This window comes from Chiloscyllium plagiosum, chromosome 43 (genome assembly GCF_004010195.1).
Source record: "Chiloscyllium plagiosum isolate BGI_BamShark_2017 chromosome 43, ASM401019v2, whole genome shotgun sequence".
Classification (NCBI taxonomy): Eukaryota; Metazoa; Chordata; class Chondrichthyes; order Orectolobiformes; family Hemiscylliidae; genus Chiloscyllium; species Chiloscyllium plagiosum.
Window position 1 is genome coordinate 7,914,623 of NC_057752.1, and position 14,235 is coordinate 7,928,857.

Genomic DNA, 14,235 nt, shown 5'->3' on the forward strand with positions numbered 1-14,235 from the left:
CCTCAGGCGACTGACTGTGTGGAGTTTGCACGTTCTCCCTGTGTCTGCGTGGGTTTCCTCCGGGTGCTCCGGTTTCCGTGTGTTATGGTCTTATGTGCAGGCCAGGTGAATTGGCCATGCTAAATTGCCCGTAGTGTTAGGTAAGGGGTAAATGTAGGGGTATGGGTGGGTTGCGCTTCAGCGGGTCGGTGTGGACTTGTTGGGCCGAAGGGCCTGTTTCCACACTGTAATGTAATCTAATCTAATCTAATCTAATGATCTGTGACTAAGAACTCCTAAATTCCATTATTTAAAGAAAATAGCATCAATTTACTTCCTAACTCTAAACGTGAACACTAAATAAAAACTATTCACAGATCTAAACCGTCCTTTCTCTTAACTGCTCACTATCTGCCTCCAACTCTATAACAATGCGCTGTTCCAATAAGACACTTACTAAAATTACATTAACTTAATTTCAAAACCACACAGTCTCTGTCTTCTTCTGTGTCTTCACTATTCTCCCTGGGTCATCTTTTTTTCATTGCATGTTTCACATGAAAAGGTACCTTTTGATAGAGAATGCTTTCTAACTTCTTTGAGAGAAAGATATTAGATGGACAATGAGCTCTCCAGGAGTTTCTCTCTCTACAGCAGTTGCTCTCTGACCAATTTTCAAAATGTCCACATTCTTATAGCCCCAACTTTGGATCGTCTCACTGGTTCGATGTTGACAAAACAATAAATTCAAACTTGATTGGGTTTTTATCCTGGGGCATAATTTAAACTAGTAGAATGTGAGGACTGCAGATGCTGGAGATCAGAGTCAAGATTGTAGTGCTGGAAAAGCACAGCAGGTCAGGCAGCATCCGAGGAGCAGGAGAATCGACGTTTTGGGCATAAACCCTTAATCAGGAGTCATAGAGATGTACAGCACGGAAACAGACACTTCGGTCCAACTCGTCCATGCCGACCAGATATCCCAATTCAATCTAGTCCCATCTGCCAGCACTCAGCCCATATCCCTCTAAACCCTTCCTATTCATATACCCATCCAGATGCCTCTTAAATGTTGCAATTGTACCAGCCTCCACCACATTCTCTGGCAGCCCATTCCACATGCGCACCACCCTCTGCATGAAAAAGTTGCCCCTTAGGTCTCTTTTATATCTTTCCCCTCTCACCCTAAACCTATGCCCTCTAGTTCTGGACTCCCCCACCCCAGGGAAAAGACCTTGTCTATTTACCCTATCCATGCCTCTCATGATTTTATAAACCTCTATAAGGTCACCCCTCAGCCTCGAACGCTCCAGGGAAAACAGCCCCAGCCTATTCAACCTCTCCCTATAGCTCAAATCCTCCAATCCTGGCAACATCCTTGCCAATCTTTTCTGAACCCTTTCAGGTTTCACAACCTCCTTCCGATAGGAAGGAGACCAGAATTGCACGCAATATTCCAAAAGTTGCCAAATCAATGTCCTGTACAGCCGCAACATAACCTCTCAACTCTTGTACTCAATACTCTGACCAATAAAGGAAAGCATGCCAAATGCCTTCTTCACTTTCCTATCTACCTGTGACTCCACTTTCAAGGAGCTATGGACCTGAACTCCAAGGTCTCTTTGTTCAGCAACACTTCCTAGGACCTTACCATTAAGTGTATAAGTCCTAAGAGATTAGGTGAGTGGGCAAAGATGTGGGAAAGGGATAATGTGGGAAAAATTGAAATTGTCCATTTTGTCAAGAATAATAAAAAGGAAACATTATCTAAATGATGAGAAATTGCCGAGAGATCTGGATGTACTAATGCACTGATTGCAAAAGGTCAGTATGTAGGAACAAGTAATTAGGAAAGATAACAATGTTATCACTTATTGTGAGGTGAATTGAATGCAAAAGTAAAGAGATGATGCTTTAGTTATACACGGCACTGATTAGATCACATCTACAGTACTATGCAAAGAGTATTGGTCACTGTAATTTCAGAAAGGATGCAAATGCTTTGGAGGCATTTCAGAGAAGGTTTACCAGACTGATCCCTGGAATGGAAGGGTTGTGTTAGGAGGAAATGTTGGACAGGTTAAGCATGTATCCACTGCAATTTAAAACAGTAAAAGAAAACCTGATTAATCCTGAGGGATCTTAACAAATTAAATATAGAGAGGATGATTCCTCTTATGAGAGAAACTAGAACTAGGGTTTAAAATTCAGGGGTCACCCGTTTAAACAGTGCCATGCATCTTTGGAAATGTCTCTTTGAAAAGGTGGTGGAAGCTGAGTCCTTCAATAGTTTTAAGGTAGAAGTAGATAGATTCTTGTTAAATGAGAGGTTGAAAGTTATCTGGGTAAGTGGGAATGTAGATTTGAGGTTACAGCCATAATCTTGAGGGACTAAATGACCTGCTCGAACTCTTTGCTTGTAATTTACACCAAAGAAATGTGCTTTTGCCCTGAGATGAATGCTTTTGCTTGGAAATTGCTTTTAATTTAGAAGGAAACTTTTGTGGGGCAAAAACAGCAGTTCGACCAGTTGAAGCAAATGGTGTGGTTCTGTCTGTTAAGACCCCATTCAGGGCAGTTAAATCCAAATTAAAGCCTCTTTATTTTGCCCCACTGATGTTGTTCAGCCATGAGAAGAATATTTAGGCTGAGAACTTCTTAAAAAGTTAATGATGACAAAACATTTCCAGGCATTAGGTCTCTGTCACTCATTTTTTCCAATTCCTCTGGCTCCATGCTTGCTGGTTAAGCCTATTGCTGACAAAGTCTCAAGCTCTTGCTAAACTTCTCGACCTCTCTTTTCTCCTTTCAGACCCCCCCTGAAATCCAGTTCTTTGATCAAGGCTTTGGTGACACGAACTTAGGAAAGCTAGAAGGGGGCATGAGAAAACTTTGGCGGGTAGGATTGAGGAAAACCCCAAGGCATTCTACATTTATGTGAGGAACAAGAGGATGGCCAGAGTGAAGGTTGGGCTGATCAGGGATAGTGGAGGGAACTTGTGCCTGGAGTCGGAGGAGGTAGAGGAAGTCCTTAATGAATACTTTGCTTCAGTTTTTACTACTGAGAGGGACCATGCTCGATATATGCACAAACAGGTTGATGTTAGGAAGGAGGAAGAAGGAAAATTTTGAAAATCCCCTGAGCCAGACGGGATATATCCTAGTTACTACAGGAAGTGAGGGAAGAGATTGCTGCGCATTTGGCAATGATTTTTGCATCCTTACTGTCCACTGGAGTAGTCCCAAATGATTGGAAGGTGGCAAGTGTTATTCCCTTTATCAAGAAAGGGAATAAGAATAATCCTGGGAATTACAGATCAGTCAGTCATACGGCAGTGGTAGGCAAATTATGGCAGAGGATTCTGAGAGACCGGATTTATGATTATTTGGAAAACCATAGTTTGATTAGAGATAGTCAGCATGGCTTTGTGAGGGGCAGGTCATACCTCACAAGCCTTACTGAATTCTTTGAGGATGTGACAAAACACATTGATGAAGGTAAAGTAGTGCATGTGATATATATGGATAAGGCGTTTGATAAGGTTCCCCATGGTAGGCTCATTCAGAAAGTAAGGAGGCATGGGATACAGGGAAATTTGGCTGTCTGGATACAGAATTGGCTGGCCCATAGAAGACAGAGGGTGACGGTAGATGGAAAGTATTCAGCCTGGAGCTTGGTGACCAGTGGTGTTCCACAGGGACATGTTCTGGGACCTCCTGCTTTTTGTGATTTTTGTAAATGACTTGGATGAGGAAGTGGAAGGGTGAGTTAGTAAATTTGCCAATGACACAAAAGTTGGTGGAGTTGTGGATAGTGTGGAGGGCTGTTGTAGGTTGGAACGGGACATTGACAGGATGCAGAGCTGGGCTGATAAGTGGCAGCTGGAGTTCAACCTGGAAAAGTGTGAAGTCATTCACTTTGGAAGGTCAAATATGAATGTAGATCACAGGGTTAAAGGCAGGATTCCTGCCAGTGTGGAGGAACAGAGGGATCTTGGGGTCCATATCTATAGATCCCTCAAAGTTGCCACCCAAGTTGTTAAGAAGGCGTATGGTGTATTGGCTTTCATTAGTAGGGGTATTGAGTTTAAGAGCTGTGAGGTTATGTTACAGTTCTATAAAGCCCTGGTTAGACCACAATTGGAATATTGTGTTCAGTTCTGGTCACCTCATTATAGGAAGAATATAGAAGTTTTAGAGAGGGTGCAGAGGAGATTTACCAGGATTCTGCCTGTACTGGAGGGCATGTCTCATGAAGAAAGGTTGAGTGAGTTAGGGGTTTTCTCATTGGAGCGAAAAAGGGTGAGAGGTGACTTGATAGAGGTGTACAAGATGATGAGAGGCATCGATAGAGTGGATAGCCAGAGACATTTTCCTAAGGCAGAAATGGCTGTCACAAGGGGGCATAATTTTAAGGTGATTGGAGGAAGGTTTAGGGTGATGTCAGAGTTTGGTTCTTTACACAGAGAGTGGTGGGTGAGTGGAATGCACTGCCAGCAGTAGTAGTAGAGTCAGATGCATTAGGGTCATTTAAGCGAATCTTGGGTAAGCACATGGATGATAGTAAAATGAAGGGATTGTAGGTCAGTCTGATCTTAGAGATGGATAAAAGGTCGGCACAACATCGAGGGCTGAAGGGCCTGTACTATGCTGTACTGTTCTATGTTCTGTCTACTAATATCTCCTTATGTGATTTGGTTTAATACTCCTGTGAAGTGCCTTGGGAGGTTTTACTGGAAGACATTATGTTAATACAAATTGTTTTTATCTCTGTAAGACTTTCAACAATGCAGATTGGGAACAGCTGTGAGGAGATTCATATTAAATTATTAAAGATGCGGTTACATTTAGACCTGATATGTGTGAACTATTTTGTTGTTCCTATTTGGCATTATTTCACTTTGTGGCCTGTCTTGTGATATTTGCCCTATGCCTGACCCTAATATTCTCTCTATGTGCAGTGGTTCACTCTGAAAGATGTTGAGAGAGGGAAAATTCGTCTGAAACTGGAGTGGCTGTCCCTGTACTCTGACCCAACGAAACTGGAACAGGTAATTCCAAAGATTAAAGCTTCCATTTGAGAAGCTCATCACTCACTTTTGAAATCACACCTTGGCTTACCATTCCTTTGAAGTTATGCATGATTTTCAACATATAGTCAACTCAAAATTCAAATTACTAGATTGAAATATTAGCTCAAAAAATAACTTTGAAATTATCAAGTGTATACACTAAAAGCATAACTAGCATCACCCTTGAGATGATCGTGTAACTCAGTGTTGCCTTGCCTTTGAGATGATATTTAACTTTAATATTATCTTCACAAACAGTATCGGTATCACAACTATAATTATTATGGTGCAGAAGGAAGTGATTGGCCCATTGTGCCTGTACTGATTGTATTATCGAGTCCAGCTCTACGCCCTAGTGCCAATGACCTTTTTTTTCCTATATCTCTGCAAACCATTGCTCTCCAAAAAAATTATCCAATGCCCTCTTGAATGTCTCAGTTGAACTTGCCTTCAGCGTGTTGCAGGCAACGCATTCCATACCCTAACAACTTGAGTGAAAAAAGGTTTTGCACATCACTTTGAATACTGTGTGGTTATAACTGGAATATCACCAGTTAATCATTGACTGCAAATAATAGGAGATTTATGTTCTATTCAATGTTATATGTAAAATTATGGATGGTGAGAATGAATGAGCCCTGTAATTTATTCATAAACTTCGGTGATGTCCTAAGAGATCATAGATGAAACTGAGATTTAAAAAAAAAATTTTTCCTCCTCCTTTCTTGAAGGCTCGAATGCCTTGCCCAAGTGTCAGTTCCTTACATGAATGCCATCACACTATTCCACTGTAGAATACATCAATACCAAGTGTCCTCATTTGACCTCCCCACACACACTTTCCCGCATGGATCACTGAATAGCAAGCAGGAGCAAAGACCCTAGTTTATTCTCTACTTCCTACTTCTGGAAGGCATGGGGAAAATGTAGCACCCCAGACCACTATCCATGCTGAGATTAGCTAACTCAGCTCTGATCAAGGATTGAAGGTGGGACCTTGATCTATAAAGATCAGTTGGATACTACTTTTACCAGCTAAATCATCAGAGAGCACTTACTGTAGTTTTAAATGCCACCTGAGTTCTAACATAAATACAGCTTATGTCATTTTTCGAAACATATACCATACTTGCAATACAATTAAAGACTGCACTACAACCTGAGCTTCCACTTAACAGTTCCTGCAGAGTGGAGGAGAGCAAATAAGATAGCGAGTCGTTATGAGGTCAGAATGTCACAGCTCCAGCTTACTGCAGGTTCTGGTGGAGGGCTCGGGAAGAAACTATCCTTTCATGGTTATAACATATTAAAAATACTGGATAGGCAAAGACCAGCTGGTTCACCTATTCCTTCCCATCATAGTTGTAACTTGTGAACTTGTGGTTCATGATTAAGACATTTCCTATCCATTAAGTCCATAGAATCTCATAGGAAAGGTAAAACAAAAACAAGACCAATCAGGGTCAAAAAAAAAATCTGGGACATTCCTCTTTTACCTTCTTGGGCAATTAAAGCTAGTCCAGGAGACCATGTTGAACCTGGCTTGTATTATTTGGAGCCTGTCCCCTGTATGACATGATCTACACTGCAAGTCAGTAACTTGGTAAGTGTGTGGTCAGTGACACATGCAAGAAGAAGATATCAAAGGACTACATCCCCTCAAAATTGTGGTCTACAAAATATACTAATTGTTTGTTATCTATAGGCACTGATGGTTAATAACTCCATCACTGTGCAGAACAGTGAGGAACCCTCTGCTGCTATCATGGTTGTCTACGTGGACCAAGCACAGGATCTCCCGGTATGTATAATTGTCACAGAATGTAGATCTCCAATCAGCAATAGATCCCATTTCACAGCTGTAGCTGAATTGTGAGAATATAACACCAACAGTGTCTTTCAACCTCAATCCTTCTGTTTGACTGTAATGCTGAATGTTGAATTTGGTAGGGGTATACTCATACTGCTTCAACCTGACAAAATTGGCATCTGTCCAGCGAGACACTCTTGGTGTTCAGCTTACTCTGTTGTATGGTTCACCAATGGTATGACTTCAAAAGGGTGATCAAAGGAAGTTTGAATAAATCCCCACTCTGCTTACAACTTCTATTTTATCTGTGATTTCAGCGGTTCCCTAGAAGTTGGTATTGGGATCATGTGCTTTTCCTGATTATATGCTATCAGGTGTCAGAGGACTGGAAATGCTACACTCTAGTCCCCAAAAGATATAAGCCCAGCAACTACAGACCAATCAGTTTAACTTGAGTGATGACAAAGCTTCTATAAGAATATTTCTGGACAAAATTAAAAGTCACATGAATAAATGCAGTTCAATTAAAGAAAGCCAGAAAAGATTTTTGAACAAAAAATCATGTTTAACTAATTTGATGGAGGTAACTTTGACCAGGTAATAGAAGGTTAACAAGTGCAATCCTGTTGATGTGGTGGACATGGACTTTCAAAAAGTATTTGATACAGTGCCACATAACAGACTTGGGAGCAAAGTTACAACTCTGAATAAAACAGACAATAGCAACATGTATTCAAAACTGACCGAGTGACAAGAAACAGTAGTGGTAATGGATGTTTTAGAGGAAGGTTTAGAGTGAAGTTTCCCGAGGGTCATTGTTGGGACCCTTGCTCCTGATAATGACCAAGACATTCATGAACAGGGCACAATTTCAAAGTTTGTAGATGATATGAAAAGTGGAAGCTTTTGAACAGTGAGGAAAACTTTAAAAGGATTTCAAGACAAGGGGGCATATTTTTAAGGTGAGGGGAGAAAGTGGGACCCTTGCTCCTGATAATGACCAAGACATTCATGAACAGGGCACAATTTCAAAGTTTGTAGATGATATGAAAAGTGGAAGCTTTATGAACAGTGAGGAAAACTTTAAAAAGATTTCAAGATGAGGGGACACATTTTTAAGGTGGGGGAGAAAGATTTAACACGGACTTGAGGGGCAAATTCTTTACACAAACGATGTATGTGGAATGAACTTCCTGAGGAAGTGGTGAATGTGGGTACAATTACAACATTTAAAAGACATTGAATAAGTAAATGAATAGGAAAGGTTTGGAGAGACATGGGCCAGGAGCAGGCAGGTGGGACTAGTTTAGTTTGGGATTATGTTTGTCATGGACTGGTTGGACCGAAGTGTCTGTTTCTGTGCTGTATGACTCTATGACATCGATGATATGGACAAGTTGGTGGAATTGGCAGACAAATGGCAAATGTAGTGTAGTGGAGAGAAATGTGGAATTATTCATTTTAGAGTCGTAATGTTTTACAACAAAGAAAGAGGCTCTTCAGCCCATCGTGTCCATGCCAGTCATCAAGCATCTAATTCTATTTTCCAGCACTTGGCTCGAAGCCTTGTATGCTATAGTATTTCAAGGGTTAGTCTAAATAGCTCTTAAATGTTGTGATGATTCTTGCTTCTTGATCATTTCTTCCTAGTCATTTACCACACCACCAATGTTTGTGTGATCTATATATTTACTTATCAAATCTACTATGTTTGTATTCAGATCATTAATGTATATAACAAACAGCATGGGACCCACCACTGAACCCAGTGGTACAACACTGAACTCAAGATTCCAGTCACAAAAACAACCTTTGACCATCACCCTCTACCTCCTGCCACTAAGACAGTTTGGATCCAATCTGTGAAGGTTTTCTGGATCCCATGTGCTCTTACTTTCTCGACAAATCTCCCATGTGACACCTTGTCAAATCCTTACCGTAAGTCCATGCAGACTACATCAACTGAATTATCCTCATCTACACACCCAGTCATCCTTCAAAACTAAATCAAGCCTGTCAAACAATATTTCCCCCCGACAAAGTCATGCTGACTATCCTTGATTAATCTCTGCCTCTCCAAATGGAGGTTAATTCTGTCCCCAATTTTTTTCCAATAGTTTCCCTTCCCTTCACTGGCCTGTAATTTACCAGTTTATTCCTATTACCCTTCATGAATAATGGTACTTCATCAGCTGTCCTCCAGCCCTCTGGCACCTCTCCTATGGCCAGAGAGGATTTGACCCTGCAAGGGACCTTGCAATCTACTCCCCCACCTCCCACAACTGTCTGGAAAGATCTCATCTGGGCCTCAAGAATTTTCCAATTTTAAGCTTGATAAAGCCACTAATATCTCCTCCCTCTCTCAATTGTAGTTTGTATAAGTATTTCATTGACCTTCCTCCTCCCTGATTTCCATACCTACATCCTCCTCCTCTATAGTGAAGATAGAAACAAAGTACTCATTTAAAACCTCATCTGCCTCGTTCAGCTGCAGACAGAAATTGCCATTTTCGTCCCTAATGAGCCCTACTCTTTCCCTAATTGCCTATAACTCTTGCCATGTTTTATTTCAAAATGTCTTTGAATTTTCTTTTATTTTACCTGCCCAGGTTTTCTCACGTCACCTCTTCACTTTCCTAATTTCATTTTTAAGCAACTCCATTCACTTCCTACAAACCTCCAGAGTTTCTGGTGTTATGAGCCTTCTGGATCTACCATAAGCTTCCCTTTTGTTCCTTATCCAATCCTTTAGATTCCTTGACATCCAGGGTTTTCTGGGTCTGTTGATGTGGGAGATTTTAAAAAAGCTTTAATTCAAGTGTCTCCATCTACCATGGGTTCTGGATTATTAGTTTAGGAATGCCATGGTTTTCCTGGAAATTTGTCAACATAACTATCCTCTCTTTCTATAATTGGTTGTAGGTTCATAGTATACTCCCAACAACATTATTGCTCCCATTTTGCTTTTAGATTCTACCCATATCGCCTCTATTCAGGGACCCTCTAGGATAACATCTTTCTTTATTGCCATAATGGATTTCTTGATCAATATTGTAACACCACTTCTTCCTTTACTCACTCCCTGTTTCATGTCAAGATTATATCCTTTTGAATGTTGAGCTACCAGTCCTGTCCCTCCCTCAACCATGTATCCTCATGTTAATCAGCACCATCAGCCCATATACACTGCTGCCTCACAGCGCCAAGGACCTGGGTTCAATTCCATCCTTAAGTGACTGTCTGTGTGGAGTGTGCACATTCTCCCTGTGTCTGCGTGGGTTTCCTCTGGTTTCCTCCCACAGTCCAAAGATGTATAAGTTAGGTAGATTGACCACGGGAAATGCAGGGTTACAGGGGTAGGGTGGGTGGGTCTGGGTGTGACGCTCTTTGGAGGGTCTGTGTGGAATTGATGGACTGAATGTCCTTCTTCCACACTTTAGAAATTCTATGATCAACCCGTATACCTTATTGACAAGACCCCTTGCATTAAAACAATGGCATGCAGCCTTGCCATGCTCCCTTGTGCCCTAATTTGGTGTTACATACTTTGACTCCCGTACTGACTTGTCTTCTCTCCTATATTTGTCTGTGCATCACCCGCTATTGTACTTCCACTCCATATTCCATTGCCCTGTCAAATTAGTTTAAACCCCGAACAAAACACAAACAACACTAGCAAGGATGTTGGTCCTGTTTCAGCTCAGGTGCAACTCAGCGGGCTTGAAAAGATCCCATCTTCCCTAGAAATGGATTCAATGATCCAGGAATCTAAAGCCCTCTCTCCTGCACCAACAATTCTTGTATAAGACACCAGTTAGACTAGTTCTTGTGTACAGTTCTGGATGCCACATTTTACAGAGGACAAGAAGGCTTTTAAGGAAGTGCAGAACTAGTGTACAAGAATGGTTCCAGAGATGAGGAACTTTTGTTATGAAGGAAGGTCAGACAGTAGGGCTGTTTTCCCTTGAGAAGAGAACATTGAGACAAGATCTGATAGTGGTGCTCAAAATCATTAGGAGGCTGGACAGACTAAATAGAGAGAAACTATTCCCAGTTCTAGAAAGGGCATAGATTTAAGCTAATTGGCAGAAGCAAACTGGAGTTGGATTCAACTGTGACTTTCAAAAGAGACAAATTATTATCTGAAAACAACAAATGTGCCGTGCTGCACAGAAAATGAGCGATTCACCTAGTACGGTATAGTGAGCTCATAGTTACTTGTTGGGCGAAATAGCAGCCTTCTGCTCTGTAACAACTCTATGATAATAACATGATGTGGAGCTGTCAGTGTTGGACTGGGAGTGGACAACGTCAGAAGTCACACAACAGGTTATAGTCCAACAGGTTTATTCAAAGTCACAAGCTTTCAAAGCGTAGCCCCTTCATCAGGTGAAGTGAAGAAAAGCACATAGGCACAGGATTTATAGGCAGAGAGATCAAAAGATCATACAAACGGTGTGAGTGGAGTGTCAATAGGTTGGATAATAAGTCTCTGCAGGTGATCAGAAGTATCAGATAGTGTTAGTAAAGTGCCAACAGCTGAATAGTAAGTGAAGGGGATGACCTATAACCCAATTAATTGAGGCAGCAGATAATTACAAATAATTAAAAATAAGATGGTGCTGGAGACAAACCAAACAGCTGGAATAACATGATAGGTATAAGAGAGGCATGTCTATTGACATTAGTGGTCTGGTAAATGGCAAAGAAGAAACCACATAGACTACAGGATGATTTCGATGGGCTGAACAGTAGCAGATGAACAGTGAATCCTGAACAGTGGGAAGTGGTGCATTTTGGTCGCGATAACAAGGCAAGGGAGTACCCAATGAATAGTAGAACACGAGAAAGTACAGAGGATTAGAGTGACCTTTGTGTTCATGTCCATAGATCCTTGAGGCAACAAGATAAGTAGATAAGGTGGCATATTGGATACTTATCCTTGAGTCGAAGCACTGAATACAAGAACAGAGAGATCATGATGGATCTGTCTAAGACATTAGTTAGGTCACAGCTGGAGTACACGTGCAGTTCTGGTTGCCACACCATCATAAGGTTGTGATTGCACTGGAGACGTTGCAGAGGGGAGTCATCAGGATGTTGCCTGGACTGGAATGATTCAGCTATGAAGAGAGAGACTAGATAGGTTGCAATTGTTTTCCTTAAAGCAGAAAGGGCTAAGTGGAGGCCTGATTGAGGTGTACAAAATTATAAGGGGCACAGATATGGTGAAACATTTTCCCTTAGTGGAGAGGTCAATAACCAGGATGCATAGATTTAAGGCAAGGGGAAAATTTAGAGGGGATTTAAGGAAGATTCTTTCAATCCAAATGGTAGTGCGTATTTGGGACTCTGAGATGGTGGAAGAGACAAGAATCATCACAACATTTAAGAGCTATTTAGATTAACCCTTGAAATACTATAGCATACAAGGCTTCGAGCCAAGTGCTGGAAAATAGAATTAGATGCTTGATGACTGGCATGGACACGATGGGCTGAAGAGCCTCTTTCTTTGTTGTAAAACATTACGACTCTAAAATGAATAATTCCACATTTCACTCCACTACACTTCATTTACCATTTGTCTGCCAATTCCACCAACTTGTCCATATCATCGATGTCATAGAGTCATACAGCACAGAAACAGACACTTCGGTCCAACCAGTCCATGACAAACATAATCCCAAACTAAACTAGTCCCACCTGCCTGCTCCTGGCCCATGTCTCTCCAAACCTTTCCTATTCATTTACTTATTCAATGTCTTTTAAATGTTGTAATTGTACCCACATTCACCACTTCCTCAGGAAGTTCATTCCACATACATCGTTTGTGTAAAGAATTTGCCCCTCAAGTCCGTGTTAAATCTTTCTCCCCCACCTTAAAAATATGCCCCCTTGTCTTGAAATCCTTTTAAAGTTTTCCTCACTGTTCAAAAGCTTCCACTTTTCATATCATCTACAAACTTTGAAATTGTGCCCTGTTCATGAATGTCTTGGTCATTATCAGGAGCAAGGGTCCCAACAATGACCCTCGGGAAACTTCACTCTAAACCTTCCTCTAAAACATCCATTACCACTACTGTTTCTTGTCACTCGGTCAGTTTTGAATACATGTTGCTATTGTCTGTTTTATTCAGAGTTGTAACTTTGCTCCCAAGTCTGTTATGTGGCACTGTATCAAATACTTTTTGAAAGTCCATGTCCACCACATAAACAGGATTGCACTTGTTAACCTTCTATTACCTGGTCAAAGTTACCTCCATCAAATTAGTTAAACATGATTTTTTGTTCAAAAATCTTTTCTGGCTTTCTTTAATTAACCTGCATTTGTTCATGTGACTTTTAATTTTGTCCAGAATTATTCTTGTAGAAGCTTTGCCACCACTCAAGTTAAACTGACTGGCCTGTAGTCGCTGGGCTTATCATATTTTTTTTGGGACAAGAGTGTTGCATTTCCAGTACTCCTCCATGTTGAATACAACTGGAAAGCACTGTGTGGCAGGTGCACTGAATGTACTCTTGGTAGGGGACTTCAATGTCCATCAAGAGTTGCTCAGCAGCAGGCACCACAAATGACTGAGCTGATCGAGCCTTAAAGGACATAGCTACTAGATTGGGTCAGCAACAGATGGTGAGGGAATCAACAAAGAGTAAGGACATCACCTCTTGCTCACCTGTCTACTTGTCACAACTGCAACATGTCCATGACAGTATTGGGAAGACGGACCCTCCCGTGCAGATTGACCACCGTGTAGTTCTTATAGTGACAGAGTTCTGGAAAAGAGTCATATTGGATTCAAAACTTTTAATTCTTTCTCTCATCAGATGCTGCCAAATCTGCTGAGTTTCTCCAGCACTTTGTGTTTGTTGCTGCTTCCACTGTTTGGTATGCATGCAATACTCTAGGCTAAGTGACCTTACAATCAATAGATCAGACCAAAGCTCTGCAGTCCTGTCACAGCCAGTTGAGCATGTTCATAGACAATTAAACACCTCCCTGGAGGAACAGGCTCCACAAATGTCCTCATCCTCCACAATGGAGGAGGCCAGCACACAAGTGAAAAAGGTAGGGTTCAAATATTTGCATCCAGCTTCAGAGGACTCCAGCATCACAGTGTTCAGACAGTTTGATCCCCTGCATGTGTCATCAAGGAATAGCTGAAAGCTGAACCCTGCAAATCTACAGCGTTGAAAATATTCTGATATAATACTAAAGGAATTCTGTGCTCCAGAAGTACTGTGCCCATCGCCAATCTCTTCCAGTAGAGCTACAATAGCATGTACCTGACAATGTAGGTAAATTAAAAGGTAGGGAGGAGGGACTTGGGGGAGGGGCGTTGGAAATGCAATAGGTGGAAGGAGGTCAAGGTGAGG

General features: G+C 41.4%; 1 protein-coding gene across 1 annotated transcript in view; it reads left to right on the forward strand.

Moving 5' to 3' along the window:
• esyt1a (extended synaptotagmin-like protein 1a) overlaps positions 1 to 14,235 on the forward strand; it is a 71,323-nt gene that overhangs the window by 19,229 nt on the left and 37,859 nt on the right. The window contains exons 9-10 of the mRNA XM_043681733.1: positions 4,941 to 5,030; positions 6,757 to 6,852. Of these exons, the coding sequence (XP_043537668.1) occupies positions 4,941 to 5,030; positions 6,757 to 6,852 (186 nt within the window). The remainder of the gene's footprint in view (positions 1 to 4,940; positions 5,031 to 6,756; positions 6,853 to 14,235) is intronic.